Below are 17,137 nucleotides of genomic sequence, written 5' to 3' on the forward strand. Positions count from 1 at the left end.
CATATGTATCATTATTGAGTTTCTAATTATATACCATTACAAGAGTTACATATGTTATAAAGTTTTAGTTCAATAATCTTGTTATTTGTGTGTTACTCTCGTATGATATTTGTAATTCCTTAAGACTATATCCGTCCACCTAATTTGATCACTTTTATCTCAAGGTTTTCATTATATCTTCTATTATGAAAATGATCATTACTCTACCAATTATGATTAAATCATTTGTCACAAAAATGACCATTGACCATGTTTATTTTCATAATCCATATAATGCTTTCGAAAGGATACTATTAACTCTTTATTTGAGCTATAATCCCACTATTTATAAGTAAAGCTATGTCATACATAATCATATACCCAATATGTCAACCTTTTGCTTAATACTTTGAGATGCATTGACTTTCAATACATCAAAGTATATATGAGTCATACATACATAGTCATTTACTTGCTCATAATTAAGGTAAGTTACACAACAAACATCACACGAGATTTAATCCATAAATGAATTTAAGATTAATTAATCTTGGGTCCATTCGTGTTGTTTGTCCAGACAACCACATCCATATCTTTATTGTGGGAGTCAATTGAATTTCGATAGTCAAGGCAAACTATCTCTCGAATTAGATTTATAGTCAACATAATAATTCTAACCTAAATCACTTGCTTATCATGATCTCATGATTATCTTTTGATATAAATTGTCATCTTCATTAATATTAGTTAACCATTGAACCAATATTACATGTAAAATCACTAACAACATTCATAAAAAAAATAATGAATAAACATTTGAATATTTATTAATCAATTAGTTTGAAATATTAGAATAATTAATGATTTATTTTGGAAAAGAAGGCATTTACTTCATTCCATTTTCATATTTTAAAATATTTTTTAAAAACTCCTAAAAATACAAAAAAGCATGAGACACTAACAACCAAACCCATTAAACCCGAAGCTCACTCAAACCTTAAAACACCTTAACCGCTGCCACCGCCACATGAGTAACGAGATCCACCATCACTAACCCATGCAATCAAAATGTAAAAGGGAAGAAGCAGCATATCCATGAACAACTTCAATATTTAAATTACAAAAATTTCAAGACCTATAACTCCAATCCAGAAACCTGAAATAAAATCATTTTATTATACTTTAAATGATAAATTAGATTTTTGGGACCCGAATATTGGACAGGTAAAATTTTCACTAATCGAAACCTGTAATGATGGTGATTCAAGTTCACAGTCAATTTGTCTAAAAAACTGTCAAATAAACAAGGAGATGTAATAGCTACTTGATAATTGTTACATCCGCCATGGCAAACAAGTAAAGAACAGAAGAAATAGATCGGAACGGAGATCCGAAACACCAAACAACATTGCAGTGGGACATTGCTTCTTCTAGCTACCCCTTTTATTGGTGTCGAAAACAGAATGATGAATAATAATAATAAGAAGCAGAAGAATTCCCTAACCGACGAAATGCTATTCCGGAACTCATCGCCTTTTCTCCTAATTAATCCTATGCAGGACCGAGCATTCTCCGCTGCAAACCACAGGAAAAGCACAAGCTGTTCAATTACATGGGGTTTCATTTTTTTTCTTTTACTTCTTCAAGCAAGAAAATGACATTGGCAGATGCTTTAAGCTAGAAACATCAAACAACTCCATAAACCTCTGATCCGAAACTCTAGCTTTTGTGGCAGCAAACCTTTGGTACTCGTCGAACACGGATGACAAACACCATCTTTGCAACTTCCTCAGGCATCCAACCAGACAACCAGTTCGGTGCTGGAAAATAAAGCAAAGCAATATCATGAGTCTCAGATGGTATTGACCAGTCGAACTTAGGTATGAAACACTGGAAAAAAACCAACATGCACATACCTTCCCTCGATTACAATGAATTAAAACTGGGTGATTCCTAACATCTGCATAGTAGAGAAGGCAAAATTAGAAGTCCTGAAACCAATGAACCACGTTTAAAATAGCTAGAGATGAAGTCTAACCGAGACGAGTCTTAAAGCTTCACGAATCGTATCCTCTGGAATATTTACAAATGGCTCCTGGATGAAATGTGTATATTAGTTAATTTCTATCTTTGGATACATCATTTCAAAGTAGGTTCCATGCAAGAACCGAACTTTTCGACATTTAACTGGTGAAGGATAGAAACTAAACGGAATCCTTTTTGTCGAGACCAACAATCCTACGTTCATCACTGCTATGCTACTTGAAAACAGGTAATGTATTTTTCCATATATTTGAAGGGTTTTTGAAAGACCATATCCTTATATACCCATGTCCAGATATGCATCAAACAAAAGCATCAAAGACAAATACCTTACGAAAAATGAAGAGTCAAAGTAGCACAGTATCACTACTTACTGCTTCTAGTTATATATATATATAACCCACAACTAGAAGCCATACGACATGAAGATATCGATCGCTTTAAACAATCACAGTATAATATAGCCTACATTGCATTGCACTTTATTTAACCTTCTATGAGTAAGTAAGCTTCATTGCAATTTCAGCAACCTCGGGGATACATGTGATGTGATGATACAAACGGACTCTTTTTCCAACAATTGTGTAAAGCTCATGCTGCAGTAGATAATTTTACCAATTACCACCTTTCTAGAGTGATTATCTTATTTTGTTTTAGGATTGAAATTGGTATATTTTTAGTTATTCTCTAGCACTATGGTGATTCATAAGTTGTAAATGAATAGAACGTTCAATGAATAGTTTAGTTTCTGATCGTTTACCAAACTAAATAAATGAACAAGATTTTGAAATTCGTTTACTAAACGAACAAAGCTTGTTCAGTTTATTTATGTTTATGAATAAGCTCATTTATATTCTTTTAATAGATTATTTAAAACTTGTTTATTATTCAATTATTATATAAATTAATAATATTATTGTTTGTGTATTTATTTTATTTATAATATAATTATTAATATTTATATTTAATTATTTGTAACTAAAAAACAATATGTATGTTTATTTATTGTTATTATTCAAGAACATTATTCGTGAACATGTTTACAAATATGTAGGTTTAATGTTCAAGAACATATCTATTTAACTTAAATGAACTGATCTCTATTTAAAGCACAAACAGCAGTTTTACCCAGAAAAATTGTTCAAAAAAAATTCATTTGGGTGGGTAAACGTTGTCCGATTGATCTGAAATTTTACATACATATTTATGGCACTGTGATTGAATATAAAAAAATTATTCCCGCAAAAAAATCAGTCAAAAAAGTCAAAAAATCAAAAAAGACGAAATTCAATAAAAAATTAAAAAAGAGATTCAGCGGGTTGAATTTGGTGCCCAAAATTTCCAGATCAAAAATTCAATATTTAAGGACATTCCAGATTTAATTTCGTGATTTTTAGAGATCGGGAACACCTCGAACGAAGTTGTCAAGTTACTCCATGAGTTTTTCGGGTTTTCTGTTTTCAACAATTTTATTGATTCTTAGCTGTAGGTTTTCATTTGTTTGCTTTTTATTCTCCTTTACAATATCTAACACCTTCTTGTTTCTTGTGTTAGTAGGATTTAAACGTGTGCACAATCCTTCCTCGGTGCAACACAAATCAATTGGTGTCTCGTCGGTTTTGGCATCCTAGTGCAAATTAGGATTCTTTGGTAGTTTGGTTCACACTCTCTAATTGGTTGATATAAACTCCGATAAAGAACTCACAAGATTGAATTCTACCTCATTGAGAATTTGAATTTTTCTTTTGAGTGATTAACGGTGAGGTTTGCTAATTTTTCTTTTGAGTGTTGAGTGTTTGTTTTGCGGTAGTCCAAAAATAATAATAATAAGATGCTCCGCCGCACCTTTAACATCCAAGTGGGAGACGATTGTGATAACCAAAGGACCAATATTTTCCATTCTAGGTGTTTTATAAAAGGTAACTTATGTTCACTTATGATTGATAGTGGGAGTTGTTCAAATGTAGTTAGCGTTATTTGGTGGATTCCTTAAAGTTACCTTGTATCGAGCACCCTAAGCCGTATCACCTTCAGTGGCTTAATGAATGCTCAGAAGTTAAGGTTACAAAACAGTCCTTGATCACTTTTAAGCTCGGGAATTACGAGGATGAGGTATGGTGTGATGTGGTCCCAATGCATGTGGCACACTTGCTCCTTGGACGGCCTTGGCAATTTGATCGTGATGTTACACACCAAGGCAAGCTCAATAGATACTCTCTTGTGTTTAAAGGCCGAAAATTCACTCTTGCTCCTTTAAATCCCAATGATGTATATAAAGATCAATTAAAAATGATGAAATTTTGTGAGGGGGTGAGGGAGAAAGGAAAAATAAAAAAGACAGAGAGAAAAGAGGCTAGTAGTGAAAAAAGTCAAAATTTAAATGGCCCAAAGGTGAGTGAATCCGCAAGTGGAAAAACTAGAGAGAAAAAATTGATTACAACAAAAAAAGTTGTGCGGAGAGCCCTACTCAATAAACAACCTTGTATCCTTGTGAGGTTTAGGCAAAACTATTTATCTCTATCTAACATTAATGGATATTTGCCTAGTGTGTTTCAATGTCTTTTGCAGGATTATGTGGATGTTTTTAGTGAGTCCCCTAAAGGTTTACCACCTTTACGTGGGATAGAACACTTCCATTGGCCACATATGAAGAAGGATGTCGAAAAGGTATGTTCTAAGTGCATCAAATGTAAACAAGCAAAATCTAAGGTAATGCCTCATGGCCTTTACACTCCTTTGCGATTCCTACTTCACCATGGGTAGACTTATCCATGGATTTTATTCTAGGATTGCCACGAACTAAGAAAGGAAGCGTGAGTTGTTATTCTCTTGATTTGCCTTGTGTAAAATCTGCGAATTTGTGCAAATCTATTTTGGTGAATAAAAAAAGTTTTGAATGTAAGTTGGTACGTATGCGAAAACCCTCATGGTTTAACTTGATTGGTTTAATGAAATCTTTGTTACACTTCGGCATGACTAATCAAAATCAAGTTTTTAAACCTGGAATCTATTTTGGTATATTTTGTTGGAAAATCAAGCATCATCTATTGTGTGCAAATACTTTCTATTGTTTTGATACTTGGTTTTGAATAAGGTAACGAAATTTACCAAATTTGTTTTCAATTTATATTCGTGCCTTAAACAGTTTCTGTGGTTATACATGAAGTTTGAGTTGCATTTGACAAAGGTTAACTCAACAACGGAGTTTCGACTACACTATGCCCCCGATGAGCGAAGGTTTGTATTAAATGGAAAAGGTAAAATCGACCCTTATTCTTCTCATTATAAAGGTAAGATGCTTGAAACTTTTGAAACACCTTTGTACTCCTCGGATAGTGACAAAGATCATGTTGATGATTTAATTTTGTAAAACACTTAGATCGAAACATGCTTGACTCTATTTTATTTATTGATGATCTATCTGTTTTGATGGTTGATAAAAGATTATTGTTTTCATAATTTTTATGATGCATGTGTGAGTGAATCTATAGTCCGTCAATTAATGCATGGTATGATTGTGCAACTCGTGAACCGTGTGAACCTTTTCAAATACCTACTTGTGACGATTACGTTTACCATTTAATTTATTACTCGCGATTTATTCGGGGTTTGTGGAAACAATTTGAGAGGATTGAATGCTTTAAAACATGTCAATCTTTCAATGTGGTGACTTGTCCCCATTTGATTTTTCAGATTCGAGGACGAATCTTTTGAGGAAGGGGGAATGATACGAGTCACAGAGGCCCAACCTAAATTCTTGAGGCAAGGCCCAATAAGAAGATTCAAGCCCAATCAAGAAATCCATCCATACTTAGTTGAAAATCAGGTCAAATTGTCAAAGTGGCCCAAGTTGTAAAGTTTTATTTTTATTTATTTATTTATTTATTTATTTTACTTAGTTTAAATTTTTATATTCAGTCCAAGAGTCCCAAATAAAAGACCCTTGGCCGAATTTCCATATTAAAATTAGGAAAACATTTGAAAGGCCTATTTATATGGCTTGGCCAGCCACCCTACATTACATTACAATTACATTGAAAATTTCAGATTTGATTTGAGTGAAAATTCTCTTTGAGTTCTCCAAGGATTTTCTCTTGAGTTTTCTTTAGAAGTTGTTTTAACAATCTTTTTGATTGTGGGAGCCATCTTCAACCTTTTTCTTGCCATTGATATTCTTTGGAGGGGAGATTAGAGCCGTTTGAAGGGAGTTGTGAGATCTTTCGGGATTTCAAGGCTTCTTAGGACTTATCTTTTAATTTCTTACTGTCAATTCTTTCTTTATTTACGCTTGTCTTTGAATCTTTATCTAATTTATTTTCTGTTTTTATTGTGTTTTCACCTTTTTTCTATCTTAAGGAATCACCAAAAAATCCCCAATTTCTAGGGTTCTTCCATACTCTTTTGGGTGAAATCAGATTGTCGAAATTTGGGAAAACTATCTTGGTGTTCAATTAGGCGAATCGCAATCTCCTCTAGGGTTTCAAGATTCCTTATTAACACTTATTTCTATTCTCAATTTGATTCTTTCTTGTTTTGGGGATTTTATTTCAGATCTGAAAATTCAAAAATCTAATCTTTTAATTTTTGTTTCGTTTGGATCTAATGGTTTAGGGTTTTCGTAGGAGTTTCTCGTGACTTGGCAACTCGATCTTGGTCCGCGCGAAACCCCGTATCAGTTACATAGGGCTCGAACTTAGAGATGAGTGTCAAAGACGGATACATGTCCAATATGAGTAATGTTCAATTTTTTTCCTTGGTGTTGGATGTAGATACTTGAAAGAAAGCGAAAAAGGTAGTAGGCGATATAACAAGCAAAGCAAAAAACAAGTGACTTGATATCTTACAAATATTGAAGCACAAAGGAGTATACCATTACTTACTCGGATTTACTTGCGGCTTAGTAAACAAATGTTCCAAAACACACACACACAAACAAAAAGAAATTCACACCAAGCTATAGCTACTGTTGCATGCTCAAACAAATCACGAACGCCAAAAGCATGACCAAGGCGCAGTTTCTACTTCCTGATTGCTTTTCTCAGAGATTGAAATTCACATGAAAGAGGAAACATAACCGTGAGGCTTTATTACTTCTTAGAGGCTCACTTTATTCATAGAAAGAGGCTAGACTTTAAAATGATTCGTATTATGGTTCATTCAGGAAAATTTCACATTAGAGTTCAATTTCTTCACAAATGAATATATAAACTATATTCCAATCTCAAAATACATGCACAAGTTATCACTAATGTTTTGATTTGAATCTCAAGCAAGATTTGGAAAATTTTAATAGAAAATCATGTTAATACCATCTATGACTATATGCATAGCTAAAAAATTAGTCAATTCAGAATTTTAATGAAAAATCATCAAATATTTTCCTCATTAAACAACTAAAATTTTAGGAAATGAAGAAAAATTAACGGTCTTTCCAATATTCCAACTATAATTTTCAAGGAATTTACAGCAAAACGTTTGAGCACCTTCTCGAATGCATTTCTCATCATTAACTCTTAACACCCGAAAAGGAAAGGGACACCATTTGTATCATATCAAATAAGCCTAATTGTACAAATCAAACTCCCAAGCATTCATAAGCATATAGAACCAGAATTCCCTTTTCTTGCTAATGAATTAATGATAGCTTGTATGCATTTATTATATATAATATATCCTAAATGAATGATTTGATCAAACGCCATCATCAGATTTGCAATCAAAAGCTTAAATTGCAAAGCGAAATTTAAGAAAGTGTTACCTTGTAACTTTCAATTCCAAACTGAAAAAGCTTGATTCCATTGGACTTTAAAAACTCAGTGTTGGCTTCTGGGTATGGTTCAGGACACAGATATCTAGCATTTAAAAAAAAAAGGAGTGAGAAAAGAGGACACCCTTTTAACTCAAAGTAGAAAAGAATTGATTTGCATGTTAAAAAGAAGAAAGTTCGGTCTTACATGATGGAGGTGAGCTTAAGCGTTTGAAGAAAAGAGAAGTTGGCAGAATCAGGGAAACCAGACCTGAAGATGCCATTGTCAACCATAGCAAAGTTCAAAGGAGGAATCAAGTTGAGGTCATCTGAAGTCGACGACGACATGTCGACGTGGTGGTCAACGGCGAGGGCATCTTCTTCTATGGTTCTGCACATCTGTTGGCTACCAGCTGGCTGTTGGTTTAGGCTTAGTTTGGTATTATAACTGTCTTCTTTCATGAATGAAAATGTGGGTTTTTGTTCAGAGTGGGGCGGCGGCGACAGTTAAAAGTGCGGATAGAGGAAGGTGGTGGTTTAAGGTGGAGGGAGAGGGAGTTAAAAGGAAGATGGAGATTGGAGATGAACATGAACATGGTTTCCTTATATAATCCAACAAAATGTTTTTCTTTTAATTTATTTATATTTAATTTCTTTTAATTTATTTATACTTAATTTCTTTTATGTAGAAAGAGAAGCTTGAGTACGAAAAGTGAAAAAGGAGAGCGACGGACAGGAACGCCATGGAACTCACTGGTTGGTTTTTGGGCTTTAAAACTTCTATTCTTTTATGATTAGGAACACATATTTTCCACTAAAAAAACTTTGGAGTAAACGGGTAAATTTTTATTTCGTTGAAATAATTAAAAAATTATAATTTTATCATTAAATTATTTTAAAAATTTATTCAAGTTATTTATTATTAAAATTGATGTTATGTGATTTTTTATTATTACCGATCATTGAATCATCGCTTGAAATTTATTGTCAGAATTTTTTTTTAAAACCTTAACAACTAGTAACTTAATTAAAACAGGTAAACCACTTAAATGAAATACACCAAATAATATTTTTTAATTAATTCAGTAACCCATAATTTAAAACTTTTATCAGACATCGCAATTGGAATCCGGACCAAGTCTTTAAAATTCTAAGATCTCGTTAGCAATTGATTTACGTAATCTTGAAATTCAGTTTACAAATTTTCGTTTATAAATACTGTTTTTTAACTTAAAAATATAAATATTGTTGTTGCTGGTAAATTTTGTATTGAAATAATATATTTAAATTGTCTAATTTAATTATTTAATCTGATTAGGAAATTTGAATATAACAAAGAGGTTTAACCTGTCAAATTTGTTTTGATTGTGAAAGTTTTATGGTTGATTTGTCTTTTCCGCAAGATTTTTTGCTCTGTTTTATGCTTGAAATTTACATTAATTAATTCGATTATAAGTTAAGAATTTGTATTAAAATTGACACCCACTATTTGAGTAAAAACAAAAAAAAATGGCTATATGTTATAAAAATAATATGATAATATTAACATAAACATCATATAAATATACAAACAAATAAACTTTATAAATATAAGTTAGTAAGTCCCAAAAAATATATATATTAAGCTACCAAAGAAAAACACAAGTTCAGAAATGGGCAGGCAATAAAAATAAAATATATGATATGGGAAAGAGAAAGAGAAGAGGAGGGGAATAAAGCGTACATTCTAAAGAATATGCTTTGGGGTATAAAATAGTTAGTGCTCCAACTGCGAGACCTAGGCGCCACGTACTTTCCCCATACTACTTTATTTCTTTTATAAATCAAGCGCATTTCTGAAAACAAAAATTATACCAATTATTTGTATCATTTTTTGTTTTATTTTATTATGATTATAGTTTTATATATATTTATTAATTTGTTTTAAATGGAGCGACTTTTTTTTAAAGTAGATGTGAGGAGGGGGCGGGTGAACTTTTTCTTTTGAACAGTGGATATGAAATGGTTATGATAATTGCTTGTCTTATCCCACACCGCTTCACTTTATAAAATTATTATAACTATTAAAATAGAACAATGTATAACGTATTATAGACATGATGCGAGCCATGATACAATTCGACGACATCGGAATTGGCCCAAGCACCAGGGGTCCAAGTGCAAAATGAAGTTCTAATTTAAGTTTGTTAATTTGGTTGCTGGAAAATAAGGATGTTTATCCATTTTTAGTTACTTTAGTTAATTTAGTTTGAGTCTTTAATTATGTCATAATTTGAACATCATAAATATGAGTTTTTAATTATGTCATAATCTGAACAACATTAATAAGGGTTTTAATTATGTCATAGTTTAGGACATCTTTAATACATGTTTTAAGTATGTTTAAATTCGGACATCTTTAATGTTTGTTTAATTTCCTACATATTTAAAGTGTGTCAAACTTTGTTTAATGTGACATTTACTCATCTCTTTAATGTGTAACAGGTTGCTCACATTGGCTGCTGCTAGGAAGTTTCCTTCAAGCTATTCGTGTGGCACAAACGTATTTAAGGAGCTTCATGCGTCACAAGCATCAATAATGAACTACATGCACATTCGGGTAATATTCAAGGGGGTTGTTTGAATGGGCAAGGCTTGGCTTTTCAAGTTCCACCCATCAAACCAAATTCATGTATTCATGCAAGTCATAAATTGGAGAGATTCATAGCCATTCACAAAGTGCATGGATGGATGGAAGCAAGGGGAGGAGTTCCACATTTAATTGGCAGCATTAAATTATGTTCATACATGCAATTATTCAAGACGGTCGAATTTGTCCATTCATGCACTCCAAAAGGGGCTTGTATAGTTTAAATGTACTCCAAAAGGGGCTTGTACAGTTTAAATGTCACACATTGAATCCACAAGATACATGCTTCAAGTTCATGAACAAGCAGCTCATTAATTCAGCCAATGTACTAGCACATACATGCATCGAAATTAGGGGATGAATCAACTAAATACAAACTGCCCATTCACATGTTCAAGACGCATTAAAGCTTCAAGTAAAGGAGATGCATGTCCCATGCATCTATCATTCGGTCAAGAGGGATTGAAGGGGAATTAAAGGCTGAACATCATAGAGGATGAATCTGCAAGATGCATGTAACTAGTTCATGAACCTACATGCCATTAAAGCGCCTATTTATGAGAATGCATGTTCCATGCAAGTGCATAAACAACCCAAGGAGATGAATGAGACTTTTGGTGATCATACAAGGCACTTGAAGCTTTCTTCTATGCTAAGAATTCATGCACAACAAAGGGAGGAAGAATATGACTCTTCAAGTTAAAGTTCATGCATGAAAATCATTCAATGAGGTGCATAAACGTCCAAATACATGCCAATACAAGGTAAGAACGTCCATGAACCATCAAAGGGGAGTGAACAACCATTTATATGCATTTAAGGGAGTTCATGAATCATTCGGTTCATTGTATGGTTTGTGTACATGAACTACATTAATGGCTGAATGTTGGCCATTCATCTTCTTTTATATTTTCCTATAAATAGTTATTTTGTAAACATTTGGAAGGACTTTAGAACCTTTGATGAATTTTAAACTATTTGTGAGTGTTCAACTCTCTTTGTTCTCTCTTGACTCAAATTGACTTATCAATTTTATCTTGTGGCGTCAATTTGATTCTTCTTAAACTTATCACTTCTTTGAAGTGTGGCGTTCAACCTATACCGACTGGTTCCTATCTCTTATAGATAGTGGGTCACAGTTAAGCTATCAACTCCATTTTCAACTTAAGAGCTACTATAAGAATTGGGTCAATATTACCATATAATATTGGTTCTCTCTTTAGCCTTAAGCCAAACCTTTCTTTACCATCTCTATCCATTAAAAATCCCTTTGTTTCAAGCCAACTTTGTTCGTTTACAGCTCTTCCAAGAACTAAGCCTATACTTTTTAATTTTACGATCGGGAACACAAGCGACTCGAATCAACCAATGAGTACGAGATCGCATCAAGACATTCTATGTTTAAATATTTGTTAGATTTTAAAAAGATTGAAAATATTAAAGATAAGTAACAAAAATGAAATTGGAGCAAAGTGGGGTGGAGATGGATGCATCAAACATCTATGGAAGTAGTAGTGATATTTAAGATTATACATTCGTATAGAACAGGACGGGTGGTGGAACAGAGTATGCCAATTGTGAAGCGATGATAAATTTAGCTAAATCTATCCCTGCCTTGCTCTATTATGGTCTTTATTTGAAACCTTAAATTTTGGTCTCATTCTAAGTAATTTATGTATGGATTTTTTAAAAAGAATATTTTATGTAAGTATTATAATGTATGTTATTGATTGAATATTCTTTCAGTTATGAGTTCAATCATGTTTTATAATTATTGATTTTGTTTATAATTATTTAGATATATTATTTATAATCGTATCGCTATTATAATTTTACTTATATATGGAAGTAAAACTATTCTTTAACTTTACTTATAAAATTAAAATATATATATATATATATATATATTGCATTTTGATTTCTTATCATATCATTTTCTTAAATATTACAAAAAAAAAAGCAAAACAAACAAACAAGCACTTGCCCTCTCATGTTTTTTTTTTTTGTAAAATACATGTAACATTTGATTTCGGAATTCTCAGTTATCGTTGTTTAAATTAAAATTCATAAACCCTAAAGATGTATTTACAATTTTAAATAAATAATAATGATATGGTTGTTATTATTTATTTATGTATTTTTTTGTTTAGTTTATTCATTTATCTATTTTAAATTATATATTGAAATACTATAAATTAAGGGAAAATATTTTGTACATTACTAGTGGAGTTTTTAGACACCACAAGAAAGTTAGGCGGTTGACAAATGTCCTATAAAGGTATAGTAAAATATTTTAAAAATAGAAAATTATTTGGCACATGGCCGGTGAAGGTTTTAGACTCCACAAGCAAAGTTAGTGGGTGACAAGTATCCTATAGGGTATAGTAAAATATTTAAAAAATAGAAAATTTATTTGATACATTACTAGTGGAGATTTTAGATTGCATAAGTAAAGTTAAGGGTTGACAAGTATCCTATAATGGTATAGTAAAATATTAAAAAATAAATATTTTAAAAAAAGAGACGTGTTAATTTTTAAGGCTATTTGTGAAATAAATAAATAAAAAGTGCATTGCCTATATAGCAAATACTCACCCTAAAACAATAGATATTTTTTTAAAATGCATGTCAAATTTTTAAGGTTGCTTGTGAAATAAAAAAATTTACATTGCCAATGTACCAAATACTCACCCTAAAATTTAACATATTTGACTTATTTGATAAAAATATATTTATCGTCAATTAAAATAAATTCTTTTAAATTTATTTCAATTCAGTTATATATTAATATTAAGACTAACTCATTAAAGAATTTATATAAAGTTAATTAGTTACCATTATTTAAAAGATTCTAACAAAAATTGGTTAAAATTTAAAATTAAAAAATCATTATAAAGTTAATATTTTAATTAAATATTTAAATTTTAACATGTATTTACATTAAAAAAACTATTAAACATAAAATAAAAAAAGTAAATGAGAAGACAAAACAAAATATAATTGTCACTAATAACCGTTTTTAAAATAAATTTATAGCAAATGAACTTTAAGATCTAAGTTGGATTCTCACTCTATATAAATTATGTGTGGGTTCTTAATATATATTTGTTCTAATTTATGCCTCATTATATGTTGACCCTATATATTTATTTAGGTATATGTTTTGGTATATTCCAATTATTACTATGATCATGCTCTATAATGATTAATTCTAGTCATAGTTATTCAATGCATTTTTATAATTGTATGTGTAATTTATAAAAAGAAGAAGCATACATATATTAATTAAAAATACATTATATTTAATGTAGAAGTATGTATTAGTATATAATGTGATTTATAATTTAGTTGAATAATAACTAAAGTATTCTTCTAATTAATTTTTATTATTTTAATTAAAATTATTGAATATATAAATTAAAGATAAAAATAAAATAATAATTAATTAATAAAGTGAAAATTGGACATTTCATTTAAAATTAATTTAATAAATAAATTACTGAAATTTTCATCAAACTTTATGAGGGTAAGATATTATTTGATAAACTGAAAAATTAAGTATTGAATTTAATTATAAATTTTTTTGTTATATTAGTTAAAATTAACTAGCGAATATAATTAGACGGTTTGATAAATGTAAATTTTAAAGGCAAATCTTTAAAATAATATTAAAAGAAATAAAATAATTAAAAATTATAATAAACAGCACTTATTTACTTGACATTTTCCATACTTTTTATAGAAAAACTCCATCGTTTTTTTCTTATTATGGATTATTAAATGTGCTTAAAAAATTAAATTTTTGAAAAGAGAAGGATCCAATTACACTTTTTGTATTGTTTTGTATAATTAACATTTTAATGATTCAATTGTCATATTTTATTTTCGGTTTATATAAATTATGAATGTCAAGTTTTAATGTATATTAAAATTTTTAACTATTTATTTTATGTAAAACTTTCAATCATTCAATAAATATTAAATATATTGTTTTAGATTGATATGATAGTACTATTGGATCTATTTGACAATAAAAAAAATTAAATCACAAAAATAAGTTTTCTTTTTTTAAGCTAAAGGTTGCGAATACTTGTCCCAAAAGCAAAACTGAGGCGCAAAATGTTTTCGCTTTCGATGCCATCATGCCTCTCTACCTCCATTTTCATGCAGTCTGAATTTATTTTAAAAATAAGGTAGAATGAGTTTTAATTCGATTAGTATGAGTATTATTATTAGTACAGAAGGATGTAAGTTTGAGAGTGCTGAAACATATTATCTTTCTATTTAAGGATTAGGGAGGAGTTGTGAGTAATTCTAATCATTATATTAAAAGAGAAGATATGATCAAAATCTATAATAAAATTATTAAAAAATTAGATCGGATATTTACTTTTCTTTAAAATTCCTTCCTATTTAATCTCTCGTTTAATTAGGAAAGTGACTTATTGCTTGAGATAATTAAAAACGGGATAATTAATTTAATTGATTTCATTAATCTGCAAAATTTTTCAAAGTTCTATTTTTAGTTTTAGTTTTGAAAAAATATTATTTAAAGACAAATTTATGAATTTTATATTAAAAATTAAAATTGAATTATAAAATTATGAAAAAAACCAAAAAAAACAGAACAGCCTGCACCGCTGGTGCCGTCCCTGACTATTATTCTTTTGTTCTTTTGTTGTTGAACAAGCTAATCCTTTCTATTAGTAACTATAAGATAATACACATATAGATATGGGGCTTTGAAATGGCAGTATAGTAGTAGAACCTTATAATCATTAATGCAAAATTATATAATCGAAAAGAAATACGTGGAAAATAACAGGTTAAAGTTTACTATATTTTATATCATAAAGTCCATTTTAATCTCTCTATTATTAAAAGAAACATATTAGTCTTTGTATGTTTGAAAAGCTGACATTTTAATCATTGAACATTAACTTTGTTGTTATTGGAATGACATGGTTGAACAGTGATTAACGTGCCATTAAATCAAATATTAAATTAAATTAAAAGTTAAACAATAATTTTGAAGAATGAGTAGAGGTAAAAAAAACTAATTTTACTTTTGCCATTGAATTATTTTAAGTTCTATTTGTTTTTTTACATAATTATTGTGTTTAGATTATTTGTAGTTTAGTCTACATCAACCACCATTAGACCACGTGATTCCATTTGTTTTCAAGATTAATAATCTTTTTAATTTGATTTAATGCTACATCAACTATAGTTAAGCCACACCATTCCATTAACGGCAAAGCTAATGTGCAAGGACTAAAACGCCAACTTTTTAAATATACAAGGAGTAAATTGTTCCTTCTGATAGTAAGAGGACTAAAATGAACTTTTTGATATGGTATAGGGACCCGTAGTGAACTTTAACCTAAATAATCAAAGTAAAAAAAAAGTTTATCTACATAGTTTTTTTAGCTTAGCGTTTGATGGCTAATTTATATGTATATGCCGTTTTTATTTTTAAATTAGGGTTTTAGGCTTTTTTTTTCCAAAACTAGGGAAATAAGCAATTTTTAGAGAGAAACAGAAAACGTGCCCAACTAGACGCACTTTTCGTTTCTCTCTCCTAAGGTTAAGGTTTTTAATAATTTTAGGTTTAAAGTTTTTGAGCTTTAGGGTTTTTTAAGAGAGCTTAGGGTTTTCGATTGGAATTGTAAAATTTCATAAGTAATTTTGAAGAGTCGGGGATGTGATAACGCACCTTATAGCACATACATTTCAGATGTCATGGCGGGATAAGACCATCACCTCATAAAGCCATCTTGGGAAAATCAGGATTTTGGGGTGACAAAGGTTGATACGTTCAGGGGTCGAAGTCTAGGTGGAGGCCTCAGTTGGCGACCATGATGCGGTCATAGGTTTGAGTATAATCAGGGGCCAATTGACAGTCATAACGCGGACACAAGTTCAAGCTTTTTGGATACCCATAAATGATACTTTATATATACCATACATAATATTGATGCTATAATCATAGGGAAAAACGAAGGGCTTTCTAGTGTAATCAACATAAATTTTTTCTCTATTTCTAGGTAGCCGGTATCTTTAACATTTTATTCTTATCCGAAAGCTAACACCAAGGTGGACACAAGAGGACCCTTAAGAGGAGAGGGAATGTGTTGATGGAAGTAGAGGTCAAACTCAGTTTGGTGCGACAGCGGTTGTAGTTATTAATGAGTTGTTTAATAAATGAAACTGTCATTAGCCTGAAAGGAGTATCACCTTTATTCCATCGAAACAATCATTCCCTGCCTGAGAGTCTTTCTGCGTCCACGACGATGCCGGCCTTTGGATAAGAAGGTTAAAGGTACTGGTTGCTTGGAAATGGAGAAAAAAATTACGCCGATTATAACGGGAAGTCCTACAGTTTTTTCCTATGATTATGCCCTTAAACTTCTTTATGGTATTTAGAAAGCAACATTTTCATGTATCCGAAAAGTTTACGCTCGTGGCCACGTAACGATCGTCAACTGGCTCCCCCGTTATACCTCGATCTATGACCGCATAATGACCGTCGATTAAGACTTCCATGTAGACTTCCACTCGTGACTGTACAAAGCAAAATCACCTTAGAACTCGATTTCCCCAAGATAGGCATCAGAGGTAATGGTCTCATCTCAGCATGATATATGACTTGTATACTGCTCGGAGTGATATCACATCACCGACGACCCAAGAAAACCTCAAACATGAACTGAATATTTTTAGCGACCCAAATTTTTAAG

The 17,137-nt window shown here is 30.8% G+C and overlaps 1 protein-coding gene across 1 annotated transcript; it reads right to left on the minus strand.

Annotated features, from left to right (window-relative positions):
* Window positions 1-1,195: 1,195 nt before the first annotated feature.
* Window positions 1,196-8,429, minus strand: LOC105800173 (probable tyrosine-protein phosphatase DSP4). Its single transcript, XM_052633188.1, has 5 exons — window positions 7,977-8,429; window positions 7,781-7,874; window positions 2,022-2,074; window positions 1,896-1,944; window positions 1,196-1,799 (listed from the first exon to the last, which is right to left on the minus strand). Exons 1-5 carry the CDS (start codon window positions 8,228-8,230, stop codon window positions 1,614-1,616), a joined length of 636 nt encoding a protein of 211 aa, XP_052489148.1. The 5' UTR covers window positions 8,231-8,429; the 3' UTR covers window positions 1,196-1,613.
* Between the last annotated feature and the right edge of the window lie 8,708 nt (window positions 8,430-17,137).

The sequence above is a fragment of the Gossypium raimondii genome, chromosome 7 (genome assembly GCF_025698545.1).
Source record: "Gossypium raimondii isolate GPD5lz chromosome 7, ASM2569854v1, whole genome shotgun sequence".
Taxonomy (NCBI): Eukaryota; Viridiplantae; Streptophyta; class Magnoliopsida; order Malvales; family Malvaceae; genus Gossypium; species Gossypium raimondii.